At 42.3% G+C, this 27,912-nt stretch overlaps 3 protein-coding genes across 16 annotated transcripts in view; 2 read left to right on the top strand and 1 right to left on the bottom strand.

Moving 5' to 3' along the window:
* Positions 1-917: 917 nt before the first annotated feature.
* si:ch211-63p21.1 (uncharacterized) lies at positions 918-9,637 on the bottom strand. Of its 2 annotated transcripts, none has more exons than XM_065950743.1 (7): positions 9,391-9,637; positions 8,407-8,508; positions 6,664-6,753; positions 6,405-6,479; positions 4,494-4,564; positions 3,442-3,613; positions 918-2,169 (listed from the first exon to the last, which is right to left on the bottom strand). In XM_065950743.1, exons 2-7 carry the CDS (start codon positions 8,473-8,475, stop codon positions 1,954-1,956), a joined length of 693 nt encoding a protein of 230 aa, XP_065806815.1. In that variant the 5' UTR covers positions 8,476-8,508; positions 9,391-9,637; the 3' UTR covers positions 918-1,953. The 2 variants fall into 2 exon arrangements, with proteins under 2 accessions (XP_065806815.1, XP_065806814.1); XM_065950742.1 differs by having other exon boundaries at positions 8,407-8,511; positions 9,391-9,636.
* Positions 9,638-12,263: 2,626 nt separating this feature from the next.
* Positions 12,264-17,571, top strand: si:ch211-63p21.2 (FH1/FH2 domain-containing protein 1). 2 transcript variants are annotated; one of them, XR_010665102.1, is made up of 10 exons: positions 12,264-13,571; positions 14,123-14,263; positions 14,481-14,663; positions 14,994-15,113; positions 15,770-15,931; positions 16,234-16,490; positions 16,702-16,924; positions 17,013-17,121; positions 17,233-17,312; positions 17,514-17,571. XR_010665102.1 is itself a non-coding variant. In XM_065951009.1 (9 exons), the coding sequence occupies exons 1-9, from the start codon at positions 13,110-13,112 to the stop codon at positions 17,259-17,261; spliced, it is 1,686 nt and encodes a 561-aa protein (XP_065807081.1). In that variant the 5' UTR covers positions 12,265-13,109; the 3' UTR covers positions 17,262-17,571. The 2 variants fall into 2 exon arrangements, 1 of the variants encoding a protein (XP_065807081.1); XM_065951009.1 differs by having other exon boundaries at positions 12,265-13,571; positions 17,233-17,571.
* A 963-nt stretch (positions 17,572-18,534) lies between these two features.
* Positions 18,535-27,912, top strand: part of LOC109980200 (heterogeneous nuclear ribonucleoprotein C) — a 10,642-nt gene continuing 1,264 nt past the window's right edge. Inside the window, exons 1-10 of one of the 12 annotated variants that reach the window (XM_065950866.1) lie at positions 18,535-18,673; positions 20,751-20,784; positions 24,751-24,802; positions 25,272-25,519; positions 25,854-25,926; positions 26,044-26,091; positions 26,169-26,332; positions 26,425-26,538; positions 27,454-27,596; positions 27,814-27,894. In XM_065950866.1, coding sequence (XP_065806938.1) covers positions 24,798-24,802; positions 25,272-25,519; positions 25,854-25,926; positions 26,044-26,091; positions 26,169-26,332; positions 26,425-26,538; positions 27,454-27,596; positions 27,814-27,894 — 876 coding nt within the window. In that variant the 5' untranslated portion in view covers positions 18,535-18,673; positions 20,751-20,784; positions 24,751-24,797. Of the gene's footprint in view, positions 18,674-19,201; positions 19,394-20,750; positions 20,785-24,750; positions 24,803-25,271; positions 25,520-25,853; positions 25,927-26,043; positions 26,092-26,168; positions 26,333-26,421; positions 26,539-27,453; positions 27,597-27,813; positions 27,895-27,912 lie in introns of those variants that run through there. The other 11 variants (XM_065950863.1, XM_065950867.1, XM_065950871.1 and 8 more) reach the window with 11 other exon arrangements.

The following is a 27,912-nucleotide window of genomic DNA, read 5'->3' as shown; positions in this document are numbered from 1 at the left end:
CATTTAGTTTTAAATGGAAAGACACTGAAGAAGGACTAGTTTGTCGTGAAAATGTGTCATTGTAAGAAATAAAGTATGCAAGGAGATAAGAAAAACAGTTATAGTCTCTGAACAGTTAAAGCTCCTGTGAGTAACTTTTGAGTTTGGCGCCCCCTGTCATCAGAGCAGTAGCTCTTTCTCTCTTTGATGATTTTGTCCTGTACATGTGTAAGTCGTGCTTTTTACCCCCCAAAAATATGATTTTGCTAAGTATATCTTATGTAACTGTGAGAGAGAAGCGCGAGTACCGCCGGCTGTGTTGTTGTCGGAGCCGTGTTTACATGGACGGGACGGCCTTGTGTATAAAGATGTTTTAGTCAAGGACTTGAGAGAAGAACATACTCACTGCTTATTTAGATGTCATGTAAGTGTCTTTAGATCACTGTCAATTTACCTGCAATGTGAGGCTACAAGCTAACTAAAGTAAGCTAACATTAGCCTGCTAACACAACAATCCAGAGCCGCAGGGAAACGCAGCTCAAGAAGAGGAAAAGTTTGTCCGCCGCTAGCGCTAAATGGTGCTTAATTATGGTGTGTTCCAGGTGATGACTCTATCGTGCAGACGCAAGCTTCAGAAAAGCGGAGGTGTGTCCAAACAGAAGTTTGTTTTGGTTTCATGCTTATGCTCGAAGGCAACATCTACTAGATCAAAAAAAGTCGCACATTCTTCCTTTACACAAAAAAAGATTGTTTTGTTTGTTGTCAAAATACAATCTAGCTTTATTGAGCTTCTATTGGCCCCCATGAATCACAGAGAACACTGAACAAACACATGGAAATAAAAGAAGATTTAAGACAGGCAATACAACAGGCAGGAGGAGAAAAAGGTACTAAACATGATCTCAACTGGGAAAAGAACATCGTTTCTAGAACTAGTGTTGTGTGAAAAAAAAAAAGAAAAAATACAACTTTAAAAACATAGAAAAACAACAGGAGGTCAAATACACAGTGCAGAAAAGCCGTGAGAAAATGGCTTTTTTTCCCCCCAATTGTTTCACACTGAAAGCGTGACTGATTGTCAGGCTCACGTTTCTCCTTCAATAAAGATTCATAAATATAAACATAAACATTATTAAACATGATAGCAACCTTAAAACTGTAAGACTCTTCAGAAGGGTTTAAACAGGATTAAATTCGACTAAAGCTCATTTTTATTTTGAGGTTCGGTTTCTTTACAAAAACAAAATACACAAGTGCAGCAAGGGGAAAAAAAATAAGAAGGAATCGCCTGTACTCGTCCAGCAGAGGAAGTGTAGATCACACACAATCTGAGCCACATCAGACCTCTCCAGCTATTGCTTTTTTTAAAATAAGATCATGATTCATTAGTCCCTGCATTTAGAAAGTCTTTGCCTCAGAGAGAGAAAAAGGGGAATGGTTTGCCAACGAAATATGAGATGTCCTGAAACAGCCGTCATTTTGGAGCTGTGTAGGAATGGAGGAATTTGCATAGTTCGGCAGCTTGGTCTGTGTCATTATTGGTTTTTTTTTTTCCCTGTTTCCGTGTACAGTACCTGCGCAGCCCTGAAACCTTTTCCACCACGTATCACTCCTGTGGCTCGTTAGAATAAGGAGCGAGATGAGAGGTCTATTTTTACCAACGAGGGGGTGAGAAAGTGAGACGGAAGGCAAGATGTGATGAGACGAAAGCGAGCGCTGAGCGAACAGAGTCTGGATGTAAAATACGGAGAGGGATTCTACTGCAACAGGTCCAGAATGAAAGACTCAAATATTTGTTTAAGATTCATTCAGAACATGGGAATGTGAAAGAAAATCAAGCAGTGGGGGTGTCCTTTAAAACATCTGAAATTAGGCGGCAAACGTGTAGAAGCACCTATTTTATTCCCCTCTTGTGCTATTCACTAACTCGTACAAATCGTTGGTAAAATGCTTTTTTTTGGGCTTTTTCTTCGGTCAAGCGCTTGTAGCCCACGGTAGGAAGAAAGACACGATGACGATGACGAGGGAGAGAGAGAGGGGCAGAGAGAGGAGGAGGATGAGAGGAAGAGAGAGGGACGGGGGCCACAGAGACATCAGGCGTCTGGAGTCTCGGGGCAGATCGATCGGGCTCTTTTGCCGCTCGCCGCTCGGGCGGCAGATGACCAGCGGCCGGACCTGGGATATGCTCTCCTGGAAGACAAAGAAGGACGGGATGAGATGACCAAGGTTGCAGTTGTGAAATAAGAATCTTATAGTGTTGGAAATCTGAAATCTTTTCCTTTAGTTAAGCCGCATGCGAGCTGAATATTGGCTCGACTTAGCGTGTAGCATTTTGGTTTAGCTTAAAGGTCAAGTATTATACTCTTCATCAACAAGTTTAAATAAGTCTCAGAGCTCCTCAAAATATGTCTGTGAAGTTTCCTACTAAAAACCAATCCTGATCCTGTATTTGATCATGACTATAAACCCCTCTATTTCAGCCCTGCTCAGAACAGGCTGTTTCTGTGTCTGTAGCTTTAAATGCAAATGAGTTTTCTGACCACGCCCCCTCTCTGGAAGGGGATGTAGCTTGGGCTATCATGTACTGAATCTGCTCCTTCTTCAAACAGTCGAATGCATCACCCAACAACAATATTTCCAGTGGAAAATGTAGAAGAAAAAAAAAGGTTGTTAGGGCAGCATGCTGTCTGACACCTACCCCGCTGCAGCTATTTCAAGTCTCCAAAATAACTATATTCAAATAGCCAAACCTCTCCCTGATGGTCTCATTTTGCTTTTCTTGCTCATACCGAGGCACCAGTACACATTTCAGTCTGTTTCTCAACTATCTAAAATCTCCTCACTGGACCTTTAATGTGTCAAATTTGGCAAAATAAAAAAACAATAAACGCACGCAGTAGTCGATAAAGACAGAAATAGAATTGGCAAAATTAGTTTACTGCAACATGACTCAGTGTTCCCACTACACTTCATAATGAGCATTTTCTTTTTTTTTCAAAGATTTATTTTTTGACTTTTTGTGCCTTTAATTGAGAGATAGGACAGTGGATAGATATGGAAATCAGGGAGAGAGAGAGAGAGAGTAAGGAATGACATGCGGGAAAGGAGCCACAGGTGGGATATGAACCTGGGCTGTCCGCTTGGAGGACCATAGCCTCCATACATGGGGCGCACACTACCCACTGCCCCACCAGCGCCCCCATAATTAGCATTTTGACAGTTTTTGCCAAACGTTCTGCTTCCCTTTAACTAAATGAACACAACAATTTTACTCAACCGCAAAAAGAAAATGTACTCATTCTCAACTATCAAGAAAAGGAGACTGTTTCAATTCCATCCCTGCTAATAAGTTAGTAAACCTGGAACATGACCCGTCTTCTTAATCCTCTGAGTTGTATTGAATTGTGCCTTGTTGAGGTGATCAGATGTACAGAATGAGATTAACTCGTCTCTGTTTTCTACCTCCAGTATGGTCCTGCTGTGTGCTCTGTCAGGACTGAGCCTGAGGTTCCAGCGATGTGACCTGTGGCTCCGCCCACCGTCGTCTTCGCTCTCAGTGGTGTCTTGCCGCGCTACCCGTGGGCGCTTACGCCTCCGAGAGCTGATTCGCTGGAGAGAACCTGGCTCCTGGAGTCTGAAACAACAAACGACCGGGGTTAAGGGCACAAGGTCAGAAAAACTACAACGCACAGACGGAGCGGGTAATCTGTTAATTATCTTGTGTTAATTGTTTTCATTCATTTGTGATGTGGATTACTAAATCTCTCTCTAAATCTTGCTCTCAGGTGGTGAGATGGATCACAGACAACCTGAGCGAGAGCAATGCCGCATTCTCTACTTTAGAGACCTTATTGAATGACGAGCCGAAATGCCCATCGCTGCCCCAAGCGCTTTTATTCTGAAGTGCTGCTTGACCTTCATGGAGGTACTTCCGGGGCACCGCTCGAGTAAACAAAGTAGTGACATCTCAAAAAAGTTTCTATTATTTGTAGATTTTTCTCAGTCATCATGGCCTCTTAAAAACTCAAATCTATCGACATTGAAAAAACGCTGATATTGTGTTTTGATAATATCGGTGTTACGGTGTAAAAAGTGACCATGTTAACTTTCGACTTAAAGCCGAATGTGTCTTAAATTATCGCTGTCACAACGGATGTTAAAGACAGAAAGCGTCCTCATGAATGTCGCTTTGTTTTCTTATTTTTATTGTCATGTCAAAAATACCAATCATCTCCGTCTTTAACTACAAACACAGACACATTCTGCTGAAAGTCACCAATTAGCACGGCCACTTTTTAGAACATAACACCGGTTAGCATTTACATAATGTTAACTTCAGTTATCTGAAAACAGTGCTATCCAAGGTATCGTCTTTGTAAATGGATTTATGGTGAATGAAGTGACACGTTTCAGATAACGGTGCCCTCCTCTGCACACACACACACACACACACACACACACACACACACACACACACACACACACACACACACACACACACACACACATCAAACCTGCAATCTGTATCTTCTATATCAGCATCTGCATCGCTCTCCCCCTGAGGGTCCGACAGCACACACTCCTCCTGCAGCGGAACGAAACATAGGAAGCTGAGAGAAGATACACAAACTAAAAACTAAAAAAGAGAGTCAAAAAGAACAACTGAAAAACATTCATGGAAACACAAACCTCCACATTCACTGCATGGGGGCTTGATTTGCTTTTTTGGACTTGTTAGGTGAATCATCACTATAACTATTCGTAAAGCACCAACAACAGACCCCGCTGATTGCGTTTCACTGTGTGAGCGTCTTCATGCGTCACTTTCTATTAGCACCATTGTTAAAGTGCATGAATCAGCGCACATGACTAACACAGCTCAGAGACCCTTCATGTGGTGGCCGCTTCCCATTGCATGCACTGGCTCAACAACACGGTACGCACAGCAGCTGCATGTGAAGGAACACGGTCTTCAATTACTCTCCTTGATTCTTTTTTTATAAGAACACTTCAATCACCATCATTAAAAATCACTCACATGGCCATTTGCATCCCACCTTCATACTTTATGTACTAGATAAAATTAGAGATTCACTGATTCACTTTTTATCAGCTCTGATTCTTGATTCTGATACATTTGTACCGATACTAATACTTTTATATCATAATTAATACTCTTTGTTGGTTTTATGTGTAAGGCTGACAGGAAGCAGCGACAACTGTCGGGTTTTCAAATTAAATGTTTTAAGCTGAATTGTAGAAATTCTGCTTTTGATCATATAGAAGGAGCTGTTTCATCTCGTTTTTTTAACGTCGCCATGGAGACGGTTTGTGGGCACTTGTTACAGTTCAGTCTGAATGTCTTCAAAGTGAGCTGAGAAAGTGATCTTTATTGATCTGTGACGTAAATCACGCCAATATGGGTCGAGATACAGATATGATAATGGATCGGTCCCATCTCTCGATAAAAAAACAGATTCGTAATTATATTTATAAGTTCTGTCTATACGTTTCCTGCTTCAATTAACTGATTCCAATCATATTGCCAATAAACTGCATCCATTACCTATGTCCATGCTTTCGCTGAATTTTGATTAAGGCCCGACCTATCACTGAACTGAACAAGCTGCAGCCATATTTGCACATACACTTTTATTTATTTATGTCCAAAACGTATTTTTGAGCCTGCCTTAAGAGATCTTTTTATTTCATTTTATTTTTTAAATTATTTTATTGCACTTAAAAAGCAAAACAAAAAACACAAAACATAATATATTAATGGAAAAACAGACAGTACATAATGATTAGTTAATTAACAAAATATACATTTTGAAAGAAATGCGCTGGAGGAGCCAAATAAACCCAGAGGGTCGAGTGGCCCTCCTAAAGAAAAACATGTAACATTTATTTGTGTCTTTTATTGAGCTCATTGGTTGAGACTTCTCTCTCCCTTGTGCCCTGATTGGCTCTGATTGGAATAATTTATAAATGTTTTAGTCATTTTAATAATTCTCCTTCTCTCTAACGTGTCGTTCGTTGTAACATCTGTTTCGTAATCTGTGTGTCATGACAAACAAATCTACCTACAGGTACAAATACAGTCACCTGACCCTGAACCTAAACCTGAACCTAAACCTGAACCTAAACCTGAACCTAAACCTAAACCTGAACCTGAACCTGAACCTAAACCTGAACCTGAACCTGAACCTAAACCTAAACCTGAACCTAAACCTGAACCTGAACCTAAACCTGAATCTAAACCAGAAGCTGCCTCAGTTTTGTCTGACAGGTAGTGAACCTCGGTCGAGCATTAGTCATGAATGCGTCACATTTTGGAGCCTTAAAACAAACTTAAAAACCACAGAAACCAATAAGATCACATTCCTACACTCCTATAGAAACACTGATATCACACGTGAAGTTACCTCTGTGCCGTATCCTTCAGAGTACCTGGTGATCATCACTCGCTTTTTCCCACACTGTTCACACAGCCGTGTGTCCTGAGAGCAGAACAGACTTCATTAAGTGTCTTTTTTTTTTTTTTTTTTTTTTTTAAAAGCAGTCTGAGAACAGCATGGACGGAGAGGTCGGTTAGAAAGTTCAAAGCGTGCTTTTAGATAACAGATGAAGAAACACTCGGAGTGCCGGCCACAGACACTTAAGTGGGAAGCCATAAGCACTCACCGGCGTAGGCGTGTGTGCTTCTGAATAAAGTGTACAGGGACCGGCCTCGCACAGACACACTACATCTACCTCTCCGCAGCTCGCCCCCATCTGAGACACAGAGACAAAGAGAGAGAGAGGATAAACAACTGTGATCTGTGGACTTGTGAGACGCCTCTTGTACCTTTTTATCTTTAGCTATAGCTGCAGATCAACAAAGTCAGGTACAGGAGACGAGTGACGCTTTGATGGATGATCACTTAGAACAGCTATAGAAATGATTTTATCACACAGATGATGTTCACTTCATGTTTTTCTCTTTGAACCTTCTCCCTCTGCTTCCAGTTAAAGTGCTTAAACGTGGCGAGCGGTTGACTGGCCGTTCCGACTCAGTGAAACTGTTGTTTTTTAAATTGTTATAGAAGAAGAGCTGTGATCTTAATCGTTTAAGACTGCCTTTTCAAGCCACTATCATAACTACCCTGTGACATTTCGCTTTCAATCTGAATGTTGCGGAAGCATAAAGGGGGGGGGGGGGACAAAATGATCCCAACTGTGTGACTGACTGTGTGTGTGTGTGTGTGTGTGTGTGCGTGTGTGTGTGTGTGTGTGTGTGTGTGTGTGTGTGTGTGTGTGTGTGTGTGTGGCGCCATAACAGTCGACTTTAAGCTGATTTATCACAGTCAAAACGGATGTTTCATTTTTTTTATTGTAATGTCAAAAATACCATGTATCTCTGTAACTACGACAACCACAGATGCACCAATTAGCACGGTCGCTCGTTAAGACATAACACCGCTTAACGTGCCATGCTTAAGAGGGAGTGCTGTCCCTTAGGGAGGTTTCCCAGACCCTTTTCACACATATGGAAATCTCCTGAAAAACAATTTCAATTTGAGCCAATGGGAAGGGAATGACGTTTATATAGTGACCGGCTAAAGTGTCTGCACGTGACCTCTACGATCTCCGTGCACGTAATTAAACGTCTGCATTCTGTTTTCTGTTCGTCAGTATGTTGTTCTCCTCTCTTTTGTGGATGTTGTCATTCCATTGGATTACACATAGCATTGATATAAAGGCAAATATTCTCATTATGACGTCGTGTAGTGGACTCTGTTGCTACGGCCGCTACTTCCACGTTGTTTATTTACGTCACGTCTTATGTCGGGAAATCCCCCGCGCCCCCCCTCCCCTCTGACAGGGAAAGTCCCCCGCTGTGAGGAGCATATGTGAACGGCTAGGTCGGGAGAATCTCCAACGAAGTCCTCCTGTAAATATCTAGATATTATCCGGAGTGCAGATGTGAAAACGGCTCTACTGTCATTGGAAAATTTGCACATTTTGAGGCGCTGATGTGGTTTAAAGTTTGTCGGCCCTTGAGGGGGCCCCCTGCTGGTCTGGGGCTCCAAGAAGTTGTCATAACTTGCATGTTGACAAGCAGTGATTTTCACTGATCTGATTACTTCACATAGTCAACTGTTTCTTTAGCTTAGCAGCACATAGCAGAGCAAACGCAGACAGTGTTATCAATGGAGTCATAGCACGCTCTGTTTGACTCAGTGATGACACCTTTTCTAAATCACCACAGGCATTATTTTTGGCATTATCTGTTCTGTATTGTCAGGCCCATGTCACCCTGTTTGTATCGGCCACCCAATAAATATCAGTCAGGCTCTAGTTAAGATGTCACTTTGCGTCGACGACAGTCAGCGAAATGTTAACTTTCACGGTATAGCTGCAATGTGAGAGGTTAAATGACCTCACCTCACAGTCATTGTCAGACGTCTCTCCGGAGGAAAACAGGCCGTGGGAGTCAGGTTCCCTCCGCAGCATGACCTCTGACCTGGCTCACACGCTCACATAGACCTGCTGGAGAAGAACACAAAACTAGCTTAGTGACATCACCAGACGTTTTTTTTTTTTTTTCTCCACGGTGACATTGAAGATACGAAGTTCAGTGGACTTTTTTTTTTTTTTTTTTTTTTTTTTTTTTTTTTTTTACTGTTTTAACAAAAAAGCAACGCACACTTCAGGAAATGCGGCATTACTACCCATGAAATCAGGTCATAATTAAAACTATTAATATATAAGACTTTGAAATGATTATATCTAAGGACGTGGAATTAAACTTAAAGCCCTCACTAAAGAATAAATAAATAGAAAGTGGGACCATTTTTTTAAATGTATTAATACTGAGATCATCATTTAACAAACCCTATAAACTCCATGAGAGGAAGTCAATATCACTGATTAATTTTGAATTAATTTTTTAATAATAATTTTTAAGAATTTTAATTTAATTTATAAAAAATCGTTTCGGTCAAAAAAATATGAATAAAAGTCGAACTCAATAATTAAATTGGTAGAGTCACATTATAAGTAATTTCGTTTTTAATATAGGCCTTGTAATTCCTGCAATTCCTTTATGAATGTCCCCATATATTTTAAACTAGGTGTTACAGATGATGCTGTCTTTACGCAAACATCTGGATCCTGCCAGGGATTTCTCATCATCACCTCAGTCAAACATCTGCTCGACAGTGGCCGCACTCCCGTTACGTAACAGCCCGCCACAGTCGATGTAAGAGCCGGACAACTTTTCAGATACAACATGTTGTGTTCTAGCGATACACAAACACGTAAATTCATCTTAAAAGGGTCACGAGTCATGTTCGGAATAATAATAAAAATGAACATGACTCGTGCACCTCAGCGATAATAAAACGGAGCCGAGTATTCCCATCTTACCTCAAACGCATCCCGTTCAGGACGATGAATAAAACCCATAAAAAGTGAGCGGCGGTGGAGTTGTTCTGTGTTCAGAGGATGAGCAGCAGCAGGACGCGGCGGTGCTTCTCATCGTAGCGCGGGGAAGCCATGAGCTCGCGCTGCTTGTAAGTGTTTGACATTGTAGCAAATCCTCTGTGTGATGTCACAGCGCGAGCGATGACAGGCAGCTACAGTCAGGGGGAGGCGCGCGCTTACCGGAGCACCGAATGTTCCCAAAACATCGCGGGAGCGCGCAAAAAAAAAAAAAAAAAAAAAAAAAAAAAAAAAAGAGGAGGGGAGGGGAGGGGAGGGACTTCCGCTGGGGACTTTCAAAATAAAACTGAAAAAACATAGTAAGATAAAAGATAAGAGCTTAAAAGCTTTTTATGCGATTTTTCACACTTACATGTAATAGAAATCAAGTATATCCTCTGAAAATAACTCTGAGTCATGACTGTCTACAATGGGTGTAAAACCCGAGTCCCCGTGTCTGTGATGCTTTCAGAGTCCTATCTTCAGTTTGTTTACATCGTCGGGACGGCCGGCTGACTCCTCCCCTCGCGTATAAAAGTTGTTTAATTGAGGGACTAGAGAAAAGAAGAATAACATACTGTACTCACTGCTTAACTGTGTTTCTAGATCACGCTCATTTCAGGTAAATTTACATGCAGTGTGAAGATACGAGCATAATAAAGATCGCTAGCATTAGCATGCTAACACAACAATGCACCTCAAGTTGTTTTGGTTTCATGCTGGTGCTCAAGAGCGACATCTGCTGGATCAAAAAAATCGCTTATAAAGCCTTTAAATATACTGAACAAAACACTTCTGTTGAAATAAAAAATCTAAGACTTTTTCTATGAACACAAAAAGGACTATTCCTCTCAAATTTTGTTCACAAATGTGTTTAAATCTCTGTTAGTTAGCACTTCTCCTTTGCTGAGATTGTCCATCTACCTGATTGGCGTGGCATATCAAAATGCTGATTAGACAGCATGCTTATTGGTCATGCAGTGGTGACCTAACATTTGAGAACAAAATGCAGGGAAAGGGCCCCCTTGGATGCCCCTGTGTTAATAAAACATGATGAAGTGTCCTCCAGGGTGCAAGTGTTTGTGCGCTAGTACCCCACTGCATAGAGCAGGTGCCCTTTTTATTATTTAAAATAAAGACATTGGGAGTCCGCCAGTGTGCACAGGTGTGCCATTGGCTGGTCACACACAAACACATAGGCTACCATTTAATATAGAAAAAAAAAAAAAATGCAATAGGCAAGATTAAAACACTTTTTATGCATATATAAACTTGGACATGCTTCAAAACAAGGACATATTCACCTTACTATGTCAGGTTATACTCTGCTTTGGTTGTGCTTATTCAAAAAGTTCACTATTGGTAATTTGGCCCTGCTTTACCAGACAAGTCTCATTTGCTTTCAGTCACTTTAGACCGTTGTTGTCACTGTTGTTCGTTATGTGTCTAACCTTGCTCAGAAATGTAATCATGATGACAGAATAAAGAGTATGGCCTGAAAGTGGTTTTGTGAAGCCATCAATCATCAGGTCCAAAGTTAGAAGCCTAGATAACCTCCTCTGCATTGTTGCAATGAATTCATGGTGTGAAGAGGTATGCTGGTATGCAATTGTCTTTCATGAGAATGGGATGTTTAGTGGCTTAGATACAGTTGGGCACATTCAAAGGTATGCTTTGAGTGTCTTTTTTTAGATTAAACATCTGGTAGAACTCACTTTAGCTTTAGATATTAGCAGGTCGAACTACTGCTATGTACAATACTCCTTTTTTATTAGGGTTTTTCAAGTCTGTGCTCAAAATTATCTTTTCACAACACAAATGTCAGCTACAGTTTTGAACCATCACATCCTCTATTATCAAAGCAAACTGAGAGCGATTACGTGTAATTTTTGCCTTGATCTTTATCTCACACTGCAAAGGCCAAGAGAGAGTTGGACTACAGTCTGTGGTTCTGGTGGACAGACAGAGAAAAAGATTAAGAAAAAAAAAGACACACATATTTATATACACATTGGGACCACACAGACACAGACAAGCATCAACAAAGAGAGGGATCTGAAGTTGCTCAGTAATAGTGCCACATCATCAGCAAAATACGGTACAATACTGTAATAGGACAGTAGAGTAGGTATAGTTATTGGATCAGTCCTCTTTTTTTATTTGAACATATTCAAATTTATTATGACATTTTTAACAGTTGTTTTAGTATGGTTTAAGAAGTTGCCATGACAACATACTGGTGTGCATATCAATAAATGACATGCTGAAGAAAAAAAAAAGGGGGTTTACTTTCTAAATCCTCTTTTGCAGTAGGCTTGAAAAACCCTGTTGATAGATAAATGTTACAAAGAGTTTAAGCTTCCCAAATAAATCTCAGTTTGGCCAAAATGTCCCATGAGCCCCCGTCCCGCCTCAGGGCCAAAGAACGAGATAAAGTGTAATTACAGGGAGACCTAATGGGTGAGGGAGGGATCGTCATTAGGGCTGCATGTCGACCGTGCAAATGACCCCTGTGAACAGAACTGTACTCTGGCTGTTGGGCAGTATATCAACACAAACTTTTACAATGTTTTTAATCCAAATGTCTTTCACCCAGTTATGATGCAATGTTTTATTTTAATTACTTAAGTGCTCCTGTAATGTTTTAGTAAAAAATATTTCTTCTTTTTGTAAAGTTTGGACTTGCTATTTACTTTTCTGCTGCATTATGAGATGCTAAAGAAAATGTTTATCCTACTAAAGACAAATCTGCATGTATTAAAAATTGGATACGATGCAAACTTTGTCCAATTTGACTCTTTAATGCACTCACAGGGGAGAAGGGGAGGCAGAAAACGGAGGCAGTACGAGATCTTCAGTGGCAGATACGGAGGTTTGTGTATTTACCAGAAGCAATACAAACAGGAGATGAAGGCTTGATAAGGAAATTAAGGGAAAGGGTGCAACTCAAATAAACCACGACTAATGCACCAACGGACCAATGCACCTCTCTCGTCTCTCTGAAACTCTCACTGGCTGTCACTTGCAGAAAAAGAAACAGAGAGACGGATGAAAGTCAAGAGATTTCGATATTCTGGCGGCCTTGCAGGAATGCATTCCATGGATTTCTCATCAGATTTGGATTCAGGACTGCGCACAAAGCCGTCAAAACTCATATAGATTCCTTCTCTTTCACTGAGGTTACAGGTTTCTGGCGCCCTTTCAGAAAAAACAGAGGACTCTTGGATCAAAAGTAGCACACTCGTCATGCTCGTCATTTTCCATTGGAAGGACAATCGCTGCACCAAAGGCAATTGCAGGTTACGGTGTGCTGTGAACGCCCAGAGGTGGTTCAGAGATTGTGATTTGGTGGTGGGAGATATGCGCGCCTGTGGTCGACAAGTGAGAATGAGCATCCACAAACATCCAAAGCATATTCAAATTGCCTGAGGTGTTCGCTGACTGCACAGTAAGAAGAAGAGGCTAGGACTCAAGTTGTGTGGAAGATAAGGACGAACGCAGATTAATCTGTTCAAATCCAAGAAGGATTTTTTTTCATCTTGGATGAGTGATAACAATGCTTTTTGGAGTCCATTTTTTAGTAAGTACAACCTTGTTTTTCTAGGTTTTGCCATTGAACTTTCCCAGACCTCTTTTGCTGAGTCACTGACAGATATGAAATATCAATGAAGGAGTCTGACCAAACCATGGAGAACCCCCTGACCTGGGATTTCGACCAGTCCTGGAAATCCTTTCTAAAACCTGCCGCACGTCTCTGCCTTAACACATTGGATTTCTCAGATCTCTGGGATGAAGAAGACAGTACAGAGGACGAAGGTTCCAATCCAACCAATGATCCACCAACATGTCTCCAGGCTCCTCCGGCACCACCTCCTCTTCCTCCCCCTCCTCCGCCTGCCTCACCTTTGCCTTCGGCCTCCCACAAAGGTGCAACCATCAAATGTTGCACCATGAAACTCCATTGGAGGGAACTGCAGAGTTTGGCTCCCCTTCCCAGGATGACCCGCTTTGGGACTCAGACTATTTGGGCCGGACTCGAGCCAGTCCGTTTGGATACAAACCGACTGGAGTACTTGTTTGAATCTAAGGGCAGTAGCACCTGTTTTAGCGTTGTTTCTGGGAGGCAGGTAAGAGACAGGGTGATACCTCAAGAATTTGGCAACACTGTGTTATCAAAAATATCTACTACATTTTGTCGTCTCCTTTTTGGAAATTACAAATGTATGATGCAACTGTAAGCAACCACAGATTTACCCCGTTAGTCCTGGCCCATCTTTGAAAACCTTACAAATGTTGAAAATGTGAGAGATCCTGCACATGATGACAAATAATGATAGATTGAATAGTTTTGTTCCTAGTGTGTGAAGAGCAATCTGACAAGATAATTTTAAGAATCAGGACTTTGCTTAGTTATGTAAGAAGGGGAGAATGGGACCCAAAATTGGCCCAATTATCTTGAAGTGTCAATTCTCATGGCTCTACAGTATATCAGTTGTCTTGGCCGAATTGCTAAACAGATGAGTGTCTTATGTAAAAAAAAGGGTTCTAAATTCATTAACACTGTTCCATACATCTGTTTTCCCAGTTATTTCCATACTAGACAAGAATAAAAACAGAAACACACTGAGATAAAACATTTACATATCTGTCTCCAATTCCTCTCTGCATGCCAATGCAGAAGCAGCCATCAGTCTCTGTGTTGGGGATGAAGAGAAGTAATATCATAACCATCGCCATGAGCAGCCTGCCCCCTCCCCGCCTCCTCCCCCCTGCCATCTACAGCATGGACAGCAGTGTGCTGGACAGAGAGGACGTCCAGGTACAGTAGAGGTCACGTCGGGCAGAATCTGAGCTTCAGCATTTGCACAACCTTCCAAAAGTTTGCTTTAGTTGGATAGGCAGTTTGTTACCCTTTCTTTGTGTTTATCGTGCCAAAGTGAAACCTTAGAAGAGGACAGATATGGACGGAATTAGACAGAATGAAAGCTTAAAGACCTGAAACATCAACTCATTCAAAATTCACTTCCTAAACACAGCGGCTTCAAGCACTTATCCCAACAGAGGAGGAACTTTGTCTGATCAAGGAAGCCAAGGCCCAGAACCCCAAGTCCCCTCTGGCCTCCGCCGAGCTCTGCCTGCTCACTCTAGGGGAAATCACATATCTGGACACCAGACTACAGCTGTGGTCCTTCGCACTGGACTACGACTCCTTAGAAAGGGTAAGTGAAGGTTAAATGGAGGTACAATTGGAAACAATGGGATGTCATTTATGGTACTCATGCTGAAGTTTTCAGGCTGCAACCTTCAGGTAGAAACTGCTAGATTTTTTTGGGTGTTAGTTTGAACATTAGCCTGACCAAAGACCACTTTGCCACCACCTATACAGACTTCACCATGATGTAATCCAACATAGTACAGATCGAAAATAATTCCCTTAAGGAACGTAGTCCAAAAAGGTTCCAATCACCAAATTTACAAGACCAACAGACCAAAAATAAAGAATAGATTTCATTGCTGACCTTCTCTAAATGTGACCATCCTCTTAACAGGAAATTGCTGAACCTCTCTTCCATCTGAAGTTAGCCATGGAGCAGCTCTCGGCCAACCAGACCTTTAGATGTATTTTAGCGACAGTTTTAGCAATTGGCAACTTTCTCAATGGATGTAAGGTGAGTGTGTGGTGATCAGTGATTTTCCTAGCAACTAATTTCTCTGTCAATTCAACAAAAATTAGTCGACTAGTCAAACATAATTTAGACCCCAAACTCCCTCTGGGTTTGGTGTTCCTATAGCTCTATTTTCTCACTGATGGGACGGCGGTTGTGGCTAACATTGGCAGGGCTGGCACCCCCAGCCTTAGGTCCTCCTTACAGATTTTTCCTGTGCTGTATGTGGTAACACATTGCTCCATATGAGTGATTATAAGCCAGTTTAACGAGACACAGTCTACATGCAGCTCTACTGTATCGCCATGTTTTAGATCAAAATACTGGAAAACCACGCTGCTCCTAAGAGATGCTATCCATCCACTCTGCTGGTTTACATCCAGGCAGTAGAGCGGGGAGAGCAGGCCAACAGCCCCGGCTAGTGGCGGGTGGCTACATTACAGCTTAGACACAACCTTTATCCATTAACTAATTATTATGCAATAATTATTTGTTTAACCGACTAGTAATTCCAGTGCCGACTGCCAAGGATTCCAACATTTAATCTTTTAGTTGTCTAATCACACACCCATAGTTCTGACCTCTGTCTTAATCATACATCTCTGATGCTCTTTCTTCTGTACCTCGTAATACTAACAAAATATTTTTAATGTACCAAGGCCCGTGGTTTTGAGCTGAGTTACCTTGGGAAGCTGTCCCAGGTGAGGGATACACACACTCGCCAGCCACTGCTGCACCACGTCTGTGTGCTCCTGATGCAGCTCTACCCGCAATCGTCTGACCTCTACTCCGACATCACTGCTGTTACTAAAGCTGGAAAGGTGGGTGGTTTTGTCCGTGTGTGTGTGTGTGTGTGTGTGTGTGTGTGTGTGTGTGTGTGTGTGTGTGTGTGTGTGTGTATGGCTCTTTAAAGTGTTTTGTTTTGCTGCATCTGAGTCTGAGGGAGAGTTATAGGATGTTGAAAAAAGGATGAGATAAAGATAATTTGTGTTGAATAAGGCTCATTTTAAAAAAAGTTTTTTCTAAAACAAATTTAACACTATTTCAAATGGACTGTGAACCATTTAAGAAGCAAATAAGAATGATTTCATTTCAATCTTCTCCTTCTTTCTCGTCTTTATAGTGCGACTACTCCCTCGTCCACTCAAACCTCGCTCAGCTAGAGGCGCTGTGCAAAGCATCATGGGACCAGCTAAAGACCTTGGACAAGGCGGATGACAGGAGGAGAGGAGGAAAGTCGGAGAAGAGGAAAGGAGGGGGAAGAGAAGACGAGGCCTCGGTGGCGGACGGCATGCTCCGAAACAGGCTGCCGAAGATTTTGAAAGAGTGCGAGGAGCGGCTGAAGGTCCTGAGGGCCGTGCATCGTCGAGTCGTCAACAGGTTGGCTCGCGTCATTTTGTGGACGTTATGTAGGGTTTCAAAAACAAGTCAATGGACTCCTTCAATGGTTGAAGCGCTAAACTTTCCTTCTACTTTTCTATCAAGAGACATATATAAAGTCCAAGAGCTACAGTTTACCTTCAGATATTTGAGGCCGGAGCAAAAAAAAGTGTTTCAGGAGTCAAAATTTGGATCTTCCATGTTTCTACAGGTTCCACTCTTTCCTCTTATTCCTGGGCTACTCCCGAGCGATGGTGAGAAACACCAAAGCAGAGGACTTCTGCAAAACCATCAGTAACTTCTCTTTGGAGTACAGGACGACCAGGCAGTCCATCCTTCTGAAAAAAGAGCGGGAACGACACAATAGTGGAGCGGAAAGCCCGGGCCCTAACACTCCGACGGCCAGAAGGAAACGCCAACAAATCCCAACACAGGTCGTCTTTTTACATTCTCTTCAATTGGGAAGTTTGTTTCCAATCGAAAGGTTTTTTGGTAATCTGCCATCTGTTGTCGATCGTGCAGGAAAACGAGGAGCAGTGCAGGCTGGAGGAGGTGCTGAGAACACCTGAGTCCATCCCAAGACGTGACGCCACTCTGCCGAGAAACCGCAGGAGGTTGGCCGACATTCAAGGTATTTAATTTGATACTCACACACACACAACACATGAAAGCTCAAAATGCTTCTCTTCTCTCTCAAAGTACCAAAAGAATTATTCTGAACCTGCATTTGTTTACTCTGCAGGTCCATTTTCACGGAAAATGAAGTGGTGAATCTGCTGATATACCTTAGTACCTTAGTCACTGGTGCTATTGAAAAAAAAAGTGTGTGCTTTTTATTTATGACATTTTTGTTTAAAGTTAAAGTTTAAATATTGTAGCAAACTTATCAGTCAGAAAACGGACAAATGCTATGCTATGCTATTTAACATGCCATTGTTACAACCCGGCTCTTACGCTGGAAATGGTGTCGAAGATGACATATATCAAAATAACACCCAATGTATTTACAATGTAATGAAATAGTGAGTGTCTGGAGAGCGGTGTGAGAACAAAAGGAGAGAGAGCGTCTGGAGAGGAGGAATTATACCGACGATGACTACAACGGACCCAGGTGAAGCTAACCCCTTCACTGGAACCTGCAAAACGGGAACACCTAGTGGTGTGGAGCGCTCGTCACACCATTACGTCAATAACCATGTTTGAGTTTTAATGTAAAGTTGCATTAAAGAAAGTCTAAATTGCATCTAACATGTGTGGTTTGTTTGTGTCCTCTGGTGAAAAAAAAAGATAAATAGAGGAATAAAATCTGCCCTGCCTGCGTTATTTTAAGGTTATTTTGGGGGCTTTTCCCAGATAGATAGTTTAAGAGAGGAAGGAATATGTTGGAAGAGAGAGAGAGAGCGGGGGATGACATGCCCGCCTCAGCTCCAGCTCTGTGCCTGTTACTAGTTCGACTGAAAGTTTGTATGAGCCTTTCCAATATGGCGACCGCCATCGATGGTCTTCAAAAATCTGCTTCAGAAAACACTGACGTAACTTAGACTTGATGTTTTCATGTTCAATACAGTCTATGAGTAAAACATGTAACAGAGAGTTACCAGGTAATTTTGAGTAAATGTAAAAAAAAAAATAAAGAAATATAAAGGTACATTTTTTACTCTATTGCATTAATGTCAATACAAATAATTTAGCCAAAGAAATGTTGTGCAAGGAGGCTCCTGGTAGGTTAACGTTACACTAAACTACAGTTTGCAACATTATATTACAGTAAAATGTCTGACCACAGCTGTGTGTGACCCTGCTTGTCTGCCAAATAAAGCCTTACAAACAACAAAGCCCTCAAAGTTTTCAAAACCGAGAAATTTAAAAGCAGCGCATGCGCACGGCTCCTCCATCAACAGACTGCTCTGACGAAAGCGTCATCGATGAGTTAGACTGACAAGTACGATCCACCAATCCTTCGCGAGGACAGCCGTGACGCGCTGTGTCAGTATCCAATCAGAGCGCGGGAAGCAGGAAGGAGGGCGTGACGCTTTCTGCTGTGTGTGTGCGTGACTCGACGCCATTTCGTGTCTACTGGTTTCAAGGTGATACAATCATCCTGCCGAGCCCGTAAGCGGATATTTACCCTCTCAAGTAAAAATCTGCATTGACTTTTATTCATTTTTAGTAGTAAGCTCCTGGTGAGTATTTTTAACCGAGAGTTTTTTTTCTCCATATTTTTTTTTCGTATTTTTTTTCCTGACTCTGAATCGTCTTTTGGACTTTTTTGTTTTTATTTTTAATGCATTTTTTTCTCTCTCTCTCCCCCCCCCCCACTCCCTCCATGGCTGGTATTCCCGAGACTGTGTTGGCTTTAGTGGCGTAGGCCTACATTTTGTGATGAAAGTAGTTTGAAGTAGCTTCCTCGACAAGATATTTTTTTTTTTTTTTTTTTTTTTTTTTTGCTTCTGTTTTTTTCGAGTAGCCTGCGACGTTTGAAAAAAAAAAAAACAACTCTATTTTTCTGCTGTGTTGCTGTAATGTTGAGCTGATTGTGGTCGTATTTTCGAAAGACAGAAATATGGAAGAGCGTCCCAGTCTTTTTGCGGTGTTTCCTTTTTGTGGAAATATGTTTTTAGCAGGTTTTTCATTCTCGTCCTGTGTTTTGCCTCCACCTGTAACTTGACGTGCAGTAAATTGACTCGTTGTGGCTGTTTCCTTTGTGATTTTGGCAGAGCTGTGACTGTGTTTTCTGCAGCAGATCTCTCAGGAGTGATGTAATTTTTCAGGCCAGATTTTTTATTTTTTTTCCCCCCCTCCTGATGAAGTGGGTGCGTTTTCAAGGAACAATAACAACCCAGTGTTTTTGATGCGTTTTGCTCACCCGGATCTTGGATTTGTGTAGCATTGATCTGAATTAGGTTGTAGATAAGCCTATGTGTGGCCTTTTATGCAGTGATTGAATGTGTTTGCAGAATGCATTTTTTATTTTTTTAAATGAATTAAAGCAGCAGTTAACGCTAGGCTGTGAAGCTGCTAAGACCCGGATGAAGGCCTATAGAGGGGCCTTTCTAGGAGCTTGCCTACCATCTTTTTCGTAATAGCTTCATGACTGTTCAGGTTGATACATAACTGTGAACCACCTTCTTTATAATCTGCAACAACAAAAAAACGCTTTCCAGTAGGTGATAGGAAGTCATGGTAGACCAACATGGCTGACAATAACCCTGCAAGTTGCAGAATCCCTGGCTCTGTATTCCCCCCGCCCCCCCTCTCTTGGCCCCAAGCTGTCCTCTGAAATTGTCCTTGAGTATTGAATCCCTCAGGCTCCAGGGGCGCTGTATTCTTTCAGCTGACCCTTTGTTCTGGGGCTTCACATGTAGAGACGAGTTGGACGACCAGCAATTCCCCCGGTCTCGATCGTCCTGAAGCGTCGCCTTTCTGTCTCCCAGTGATGCTTGATGTCAGAATGCGAATCTGTACATGTCTAAGCACAAATTAGCAGAAATCACACCTGAGCAGTGGCAGAAGTAGAGGGAAAACAAGTATCCAATTTGTAAACAAATATTTTTTAATTCCTCAATTGTGATTTCTAAAAAAGCAACCAATCAACGATATAGCTACAAGAGCCCGACCGATTTATCATCCGGCCGATATTAGCGTATCATTATTGGTTAATTTTATCGCGGATATGTGCCGATATTTCTAGATTTAATCACCAGTCAAATAGCATTTCATTTGGGTTTCTTTGTGTTTCACGAGCAGTTCTCGTTTACCACTAGAGGGCGCTTTATGGATTACAACAAGCGTTGTGACTCTCCAGAGTGTCAAGCGGTGATGCATGTTTTTGCTAAGTTACTTTCCAGTTCAGTGACCGCCTCGTCTTCGTTATAAATCTTTTCCACAAGAGTTTGAGAACTTGTTTTTTATATCGCGATAATTATCGTTTCATCGCCGAGGAGTGAAGTAGGCAAACACGAAAAGGTGGTCCCTTAGAAACGTTTGAAAGCCTTTATTGATTCATGGATGTTTGGGTCTAAGAATGACTTTTAACTGTTCTGATGAGTGTATTTAGACATTTCTGTCGCTCTGAGTGTGTCGAGCTATAACGATAGAATCTAAATCAAACGTTTGAGTCGACTGTAGAGGAGAGGGTTTGCATTACTGAATGTATTTTATTTCTCTTCTTTTGTTTTTCCACACGTTGTCTTCCCTGCTCGTGTCTCAATACTTTGATTTCTCTCTAATGTTCCTTTTTTTTTGTTTCCCCCTCTTTAGTTTTTCAAGCCTCTTTTTTGATCAGCGGAGAATCGTAAGTTGGTCTCAACCCTCTTTTTTTTTTGTTTTGAATTTTTTTTTTTTTTACTTCAACTTTTGCATTTCTTCTTTTTTTTTGTTTTACATTCTTATTTAGTTCCCATCCCTCTGTGATTCAGCCCCCCCCCTTTTTCTTAACCTTTTTGGGCTTCTTAGATGAAGTAGCATGTCATGTTTTTGATTTTTTTCCTTCTTTTTTTTTGTGCTGTGAAAGTAGAAAATCAAACTGCTTAACTTTCAAAATGACACTAAAACAACATTCCTCAAGTTCCCCTGATAAAACAATGCACAATGTAAATAACAACACCATTGATTTAGTAACAGTTTGTGGTTGAATAACACTTAAGACCGAGTCAAAGTAAGACTGATTTTTGCTGCCTTTGCTTCCTCATGTGGTTTCCATTGTTTTTTTTTTTAAATTTTTGAATGTGCATGCTGTTTCAGTCAAACACAAAGACGCCACACTTTTTAACAGCAGTGATGTCATAGTTTTGGCCACAAATAGTGCCCCCCCCCCCCCGTTAAGATAAGCCTGCATGTTACAGAGAGTGTTGAATTGTTTAAAGGTTGATACAGTTTGTCATGTTTCTTTATAACGTACCACATCCAGCTGCAAACACATCTGTACCAGCTGTAAACACATCTGTACTAGCTGCAGAGCTGCTCAGTCTCATCCCTCCTCGAACACCAGTCGAACCAGCAGCCCGTTCTTCTTCTCCCACAGTCGAAGCACAAACATGAAACCCACACTCACTCACTTAAGTGAAACTGTTTTAATGAAACTAAAGGCTTCCCAGTAGACTCAGAACTCTTCCAGCAATGAAGCCCAGATGAGGCAGAGGAGAGGGATAGTTACCTGTGATATAACCCCCCCCCCCCCCCCAGTTGATCTCATGAGGGCCCGAAGTGACCATTCAGATCCTAACTCAGACATTTATCCACACAAAGATAAATCTGACTTTGTTACCAAACGATTAAAAAAGAAAAAAAGATCAAAAAAAAGTGGGAAAAGATGTCACAAACAGATGCTGGTATTTAATATGTTGCAAGGGGATAAAAAAAAGGTCACAAAGTCAGTGGAAGCCATGCTAAATACTCCCAACGTTTTTTTTTTTTTTGATGCATTTTTTTATTTAAGAAAAAAGAGAAAGAAAAGAAAATACAAAAAAATAAACCATTGGATATAAAAAAAATTGACAACAAGAATTTCCTAATCTTTTCTCTTTTCCTTTTTTTTTCCCCCCACCACCGTCATGCTGCCAATACAAAGTCTATATGTAAGGTAGTAACTGTACAGGGAATGATAGTACTATTTAATACATAATACATACAAAACAAAGCCAAAAAATAATGATAATAATAACAAAAAAGAGAAATAACTCCGGACATTTTCACTGGCAGAAGAACATCTCACTAGTAGATGATCATCTTACAGGTTAAACATCATAGCTTATTTACTGAGCTATGATTGAAATGATAGGTTAGTGCGCACGCCCCATGTACGGAGGCTGTGGTCCTCCAAGCGGGCGGCCCTAGGTTCGGGTCCGACCTCTGGCTCCCTCTGGTGTGGTTCCCCACTCTCTCTGATTTCTGACTCTCTCCACTGTTCTCTCTCTAAATAGAGGCATAAAACCGCCCCCAAATAAACCTTTAAAATACTAAAAAGTACATAAATAGTGACTCTACATTAAAAGTTTTCTCTCTGGTCCAACAACAAAGCCGGATTGGTTGCTTAAAAACCACACAGGGTGCTTGTACAGTTTATAAACCCTGGCTTTTCCTGTTGAACCCCAAACATGCCACAAAGATTTAGAAACATTTGCTAAGCGGCCTGCGATACAACGGCCCCTCGTCAAGTGGACAAACTGTCAGCTTGCCAGAGCGGGAGGAACATCCGGGCCAAACCGTGTAGAGGAGAGCACAGCATTAAGCTTCTGGCCAGACTGCCTGCTGTAATCCCTCGTTAGAGAGAGAGGGAGAGAGAGGGAGAGAGAGGGAGAGAGAGAGGCTGCTGGTCACAGTGAAGCCCAGCTGGCAGCTGTGTATTGTTGTGCCAGGTGAGATATGGCTCCATAATGGCTCTCAAGCGGTTCATAATAAGATGAACAGCTCCAGAGGGAATTAGCAAAAAAAAAAAGACAAGAAAGGTCAACGAGGAGAGCCGGTGTTTTTTTTTTTTTTTTTTTCTCATTACGAGGGTTTCTTCAGTTTGGGGAGGAAATCCAACCGAATAATAAATCCATCTGAATGACGTCCGATAAAACCATTAACACTTCAAAAAGACAAAAACCCTGTTAGCTCTATAAAGCGACACTCGGCCCTCGTAAATAGTCTCATTTAATAAAAATCTAATTGGGATGTCTGGTGAGTCTAATATCCCCCCCCCCCCCCCACACACACACACACACCCTCCACCCCCTTTATGATGTTATATAACTTTGCAGTGTTTGCAACTTTTGCAGCAGCAGCAGCCTCGATCTGGCTTCTCACATTAAGCATTAAGCTGACACACTTAAAGCTGCTAATTGTGTGACACGCTGTTGTTGTTAGCAGCCTGTCAGTCCTGAAGCCCCCTAAACTCCAACATGACAAACAGTATCAACATCTGTATGTTTGTTAGAATATGTTGACCCATTAAAGACCGCAGAGAGGAGCTCAATAGGAACCTTCAAGGTGTGATTGTGGAAGCTCATAATTCTTTATATTTTTCTAACATACCTTTTACTGTAAATGTATCTTAATTGTGCCGTTTTGTTTGTTAGATTTCTACATAGAGACTGACATTAAAGAGGGACAGAGGGGTGTGAGGCAGCTCTGTATAAGAGTCCAACTCATGTATCAGTGGGCGGATATCACGGGGGAATAAATCAGCCTACCACAGAGGTGTAGGGATATTAATGTTTACCAATGTTCAAAGATATATAACCTTTTTTTTTTAGAACTTTAAAAAAAAAAAAAATGAAGTGAAATTTGTCATTCTGTAGTTAGTCCAGCAGAGGGCGATCTGACTCTAGAGTTTACACCCTCCACAGGACATGAAGCAAATTGTCTTAATGTCTGAGTGGATGCTGAGAGTTGATTTATAATGCATGACAATGGTAAATATTCTCAGTGTAAGAAAGCAACCTTCTGGGTTGTTTTGTTTCCTAATCTGGGCCCAAAAAGCAAAAAAGGAAAGATGTATTTTTCATGCCAGCTCAATAATTCTTTCCCCTCTAATATCAGCATTGGTATCAACCTCTAATGTCCCACATCAGTCAGTAACGTTAGCCTACAAAGAGTCGGGATGTTCTAACTCGACTCATTTCAGAGTCAAGTGAAGGCACATTTGAATTCTAGTCTGATATTCTCAAGTTAAGAAAACACTTTTTAAAAACCAGTCAAAATTGAATCTCCGAGGGAAACCAAAGTCAAGAGTGTGGCTAACGTTAGCGGTGCTAGCATCACCGGTCCTCCTTGCAGGTTAACGCCCAGGTGCCCGTGTTGGTCGCACATTGCCAGTTTAACCTGACACGGCCTACATGCTAATGCATCCCCATCTATAGATCGAAATGCTGCCAAACCACACCTCACTGCCGTCCATCATCTTGATAATTAGTTAAACTGACTTGTAGTTCAGATGCCGACTAGAAAGGTGACTTAAACGCGCACAGACTTCTTTTTAAGCGGTAAAATCAAATCATAACGCGCTTCAGGAAAGTTACACTGTAAAGGCTTTCTTTCAAAACAATTTGACCGTCCACAATTCAATACAACATCTTTTTGTTTTTGTCTTAACTTTCAACCATTCATCCCACAGGGTTTTATTTTTTTTTCCATGGCCGCTCCATTTAAAATAAAATACAAAATGTGTTATCTATTGCTCCCCCCCACCCCCCTGTCCAGCACCATTATTTTTTTGAGTTTCCCTAAAGTCAAAGGAGAAATAACAAAGAAAAAAAAACCCTCATCTCTCCAACAGACTCAGACTCAGGCAGGCAGACCTCCACCGAGCCGAGCTCAGACGAGATGGAGTGAGTGCTGACCGCCACATGACGCCATTACACCAAAATGTCTACTCTGATGTCTGATGTTTCGCCCTCTCTCTTTTGCATCACTTTTGATACAGATGTAGTGTGTGTGTGTGTTTACCCCTCTGCTCAAATTCAGACAGAAGCTTTGTTTCATGTTTTTCAGTGATTTGATTTAGTTAGGTAGGAGGATAAATGTGATTTTCATGCATTAATCTGTTTGTGTTAAGCTAGCATTATTATTGGTTAATACCAGCAGACACAATCTAGTCAATATTTTTGGGTGTTTTGTAGCCTGATCAATAATCAACAGCCTTCTCTAGACTCTTTGTTCTGATTGGTCGCACGCCCAATATATAGATTGTCATTATTTTCTTACTCACTTCTAAACGCTGCCGCTTTCGCCCCTCTCTCTCTCTCTCTCTCGTGCCTGCCGTTCGCCCCCCGCTGGTCGTCACCCCTCCGGCTCAAGCCCGATGGCGAGCAGCAACGTCACCAACAAGACGGACCCCCGCTCCCTCAACTCGCGTGTCTTCATCGGCAACCTCAACACCCTGCTGGTCACCAAGGCCGACGTGGAGGCCATCTTCTCCAAGTACGGCAAGGTGGTGGGCTGCTCCGTGCACAAGGGCTACGCCTTCGTCCAGTTCTCCAACGAGAGGAACGCGCGGGCCGCCGTGGCCGGGGAGGACGGGCGCATGATCGTGGGACAGGTGCTCGGTGAGCCTCGGAGGGGGGGGGAGGAGGAGATAGATCGATTGATACTCATAAGACAGACTTTTCAAAAAGGCAGTTTTAAAATGTATCAAACTCTCAAATGTTTCAGTTATTTGCTTTAAAGTAAACACTTCCAAGTCTTTTCCTCTTTCCGTTTCCTTTTTCTTCTTGTTTTAATTTGAGGTCACACCAAAGCTGGAGGGTTTCCCAGAATGCAGTAGGGGAAAAAGACAAAGAAACACCATGAACAGCCTTAAAAAAAGTCCCTTTGATTACACATAAAAGTCTCGAGTTGAAATACTGACATTGTTCTGTTTTTTTTTTTCCCCTCCTTCAGATATCAACCTTGCCAACGAGCCCAAACCTCACAGATCGAAGACAGCCAAGCGAGCTGCAGGAGACATGTACAGGTGTGTGTGCGTTCATGACGTTTGAAACCAAAACATTCAAGCACTCAGACAGACTTTGTGATGCTTCATAATAATGCTGTTGTTAATGTTGCTACCCTGTCTCTGCTCTCTCCTCAGTCCATCTATTGATCTGGAGTATGACTTTCAAAGAGATTACTATGATCGGTAAATATTCTCTTTTTCTCTTTTTTTGTATTTTCTTGTGTTTCTGAAGTTCTTACTTATGTGTATTTGTATGTCAGGATGTACTCCTATCAGGCCCGGGTACCTCCCCCCCCTCCTCCCCCTCTGTCCCGAGCCGTCGTCCCCTCGAAGCGCCCGCGGGTCAGTCTAAGCGGAGGGGGCAGCCGACGGACCAAAACCAGCTTCTCCTCCTCAAAGAACAGCCAGAGGACGTCCAGGAACGGTGAGTATCACGGCTCGTGTCACGTTCACACAGCTTCACTCTACTCGCCCCTAAATACTTCTCTCTCCTGCGTTTCCCCCCCACCACAGCAGTGAAGAGCGACGACCTGCAGGCCATAAAGAGAGAGCTGACGCAGATCAAACACAAGGTGGACTACCTGCTGGAGAGCCTGGAGCGCATGGAGAAGGACCACGGCAAGAAGTCAGGTGAGGATCAGTGAGGGGGTTCAAATGCAGATCAGATTTTAGGGGTTTCCTGTAAGACTTTTCTAACAGGGGCAGAAATGAAGAGGAAGAGACTCGAGGGTCACGACTACAGTGTCCGACGAGGGCTGCGCATTTTGAAACAAAGTTCCTGATAATACATGAATGGAAGAGGAGGGGGAGGAGGAGGAGGAGGAGGGTGAGGGGGAGGAGGAGGAAGAGGAGGAGGAAGAGGAGGGGGAGCAGGAGGAAGAGGAGGAGAAAGAGGAAGAGGAGGAGAAAGAGGAGGAGGAGGAGGAAGCGGAGGAGGAGGAGAGTGAAGAGGAGGGGGAGTAGGATGAGGAAGAGGAGGTCTAATATAAAGACACTTTATTCAGCTTCCTGGCTTAATTTACAATACTGAAGTAGAAAAAGTTTCTTCAGTTAAATTACCCACAATGCACGGCAGGAAGTGTTTGACACTCTTCATTTCTTTGCACAAGACCCACATGAAACCCCACACCTCATATTTGTCCCCCCGTCTAGTCTGAACCCCCATCTCAACAGAACTCATGTTTAAGCCGCTGATAACACATTCAAGTCTTCTTATATGTTGTGGTTGCTTAGTTACGATTAAAAAACAAGCAAAAACCGCCCCCACAAATGTCAAATGTATAATTGGACTCATGGCTTTTCACAAGTAGCATGATATTCTCTGTGACTCAAACTGCACTGGGATGAATCGTGACAGGGAAATATGTGATTGTTGGACAGAGAAGTGAGGAGGGTCCGGGTTGAATCAAACCAATAAATGAACCAAAAGACTTCAGATTAGGATTTTTTTTGGTTTTCATTTGGCTCCTGATCAAAACCCCGCCTTTAGTCAGTCCCTGTGTTTCTGTGTGTTCTCATCCGTTGTCTCCGCTCACATCGACTCAGAGATGAAGAGCTGCAAACCAGAACCCGGCGAGCTGTCCTCCCTCAACTCGTCTACCTCCAGCAAGAAAGACGACAGCCTGAAACGAGAAAGAGAGAGCCAGGACTCAGACGAGGAGGGAGATCTGCTGGAGGACGAGGACGAGGTGAGGAGCGGGAGAGGAGTCCAGATAACAGGGGTTTTTGTTGAGGGGGAGGGCCTTTTATGCCTTTATGAGTAGGAAATGGGAAGAGAGAGAGAGGACTTCAGCCTTTGTACATGGGGAGTGCAAACTAACCACTAGGCCACTAGTGCCCATAACAGTGATTTTTTTACCAAACTGGTTGTTTGTAGTAGTTTTCAGTCTTTTGATTAATTTGCAGATTGAGGTGTGCCGGTGGCCTAAGCGGTTGGTGTGCGCGCCCCACGTGCAGAGGCAGTGGTCCTCGAGGCGGGCGGCCCAGGTTCGAATCCGACCTTTA

The sequence above is a fragment of the Labrus bergylta genome, chromosome 22 (genome assembly GCF_963930695.1).
Source record: "Labrus bergylta chromosome 22, fLabBer1.1, whole genome shotgun sequence".
NCBI classification, from domain to species: Eukaryota; Metazoa; Chordata; class Actinopteri; order Labriformes; family Labridae; genus Labrus; species Labrus bergylta.
This window is presented reverse-complemented; position numbering and strand designations above follow the sequence as displayed.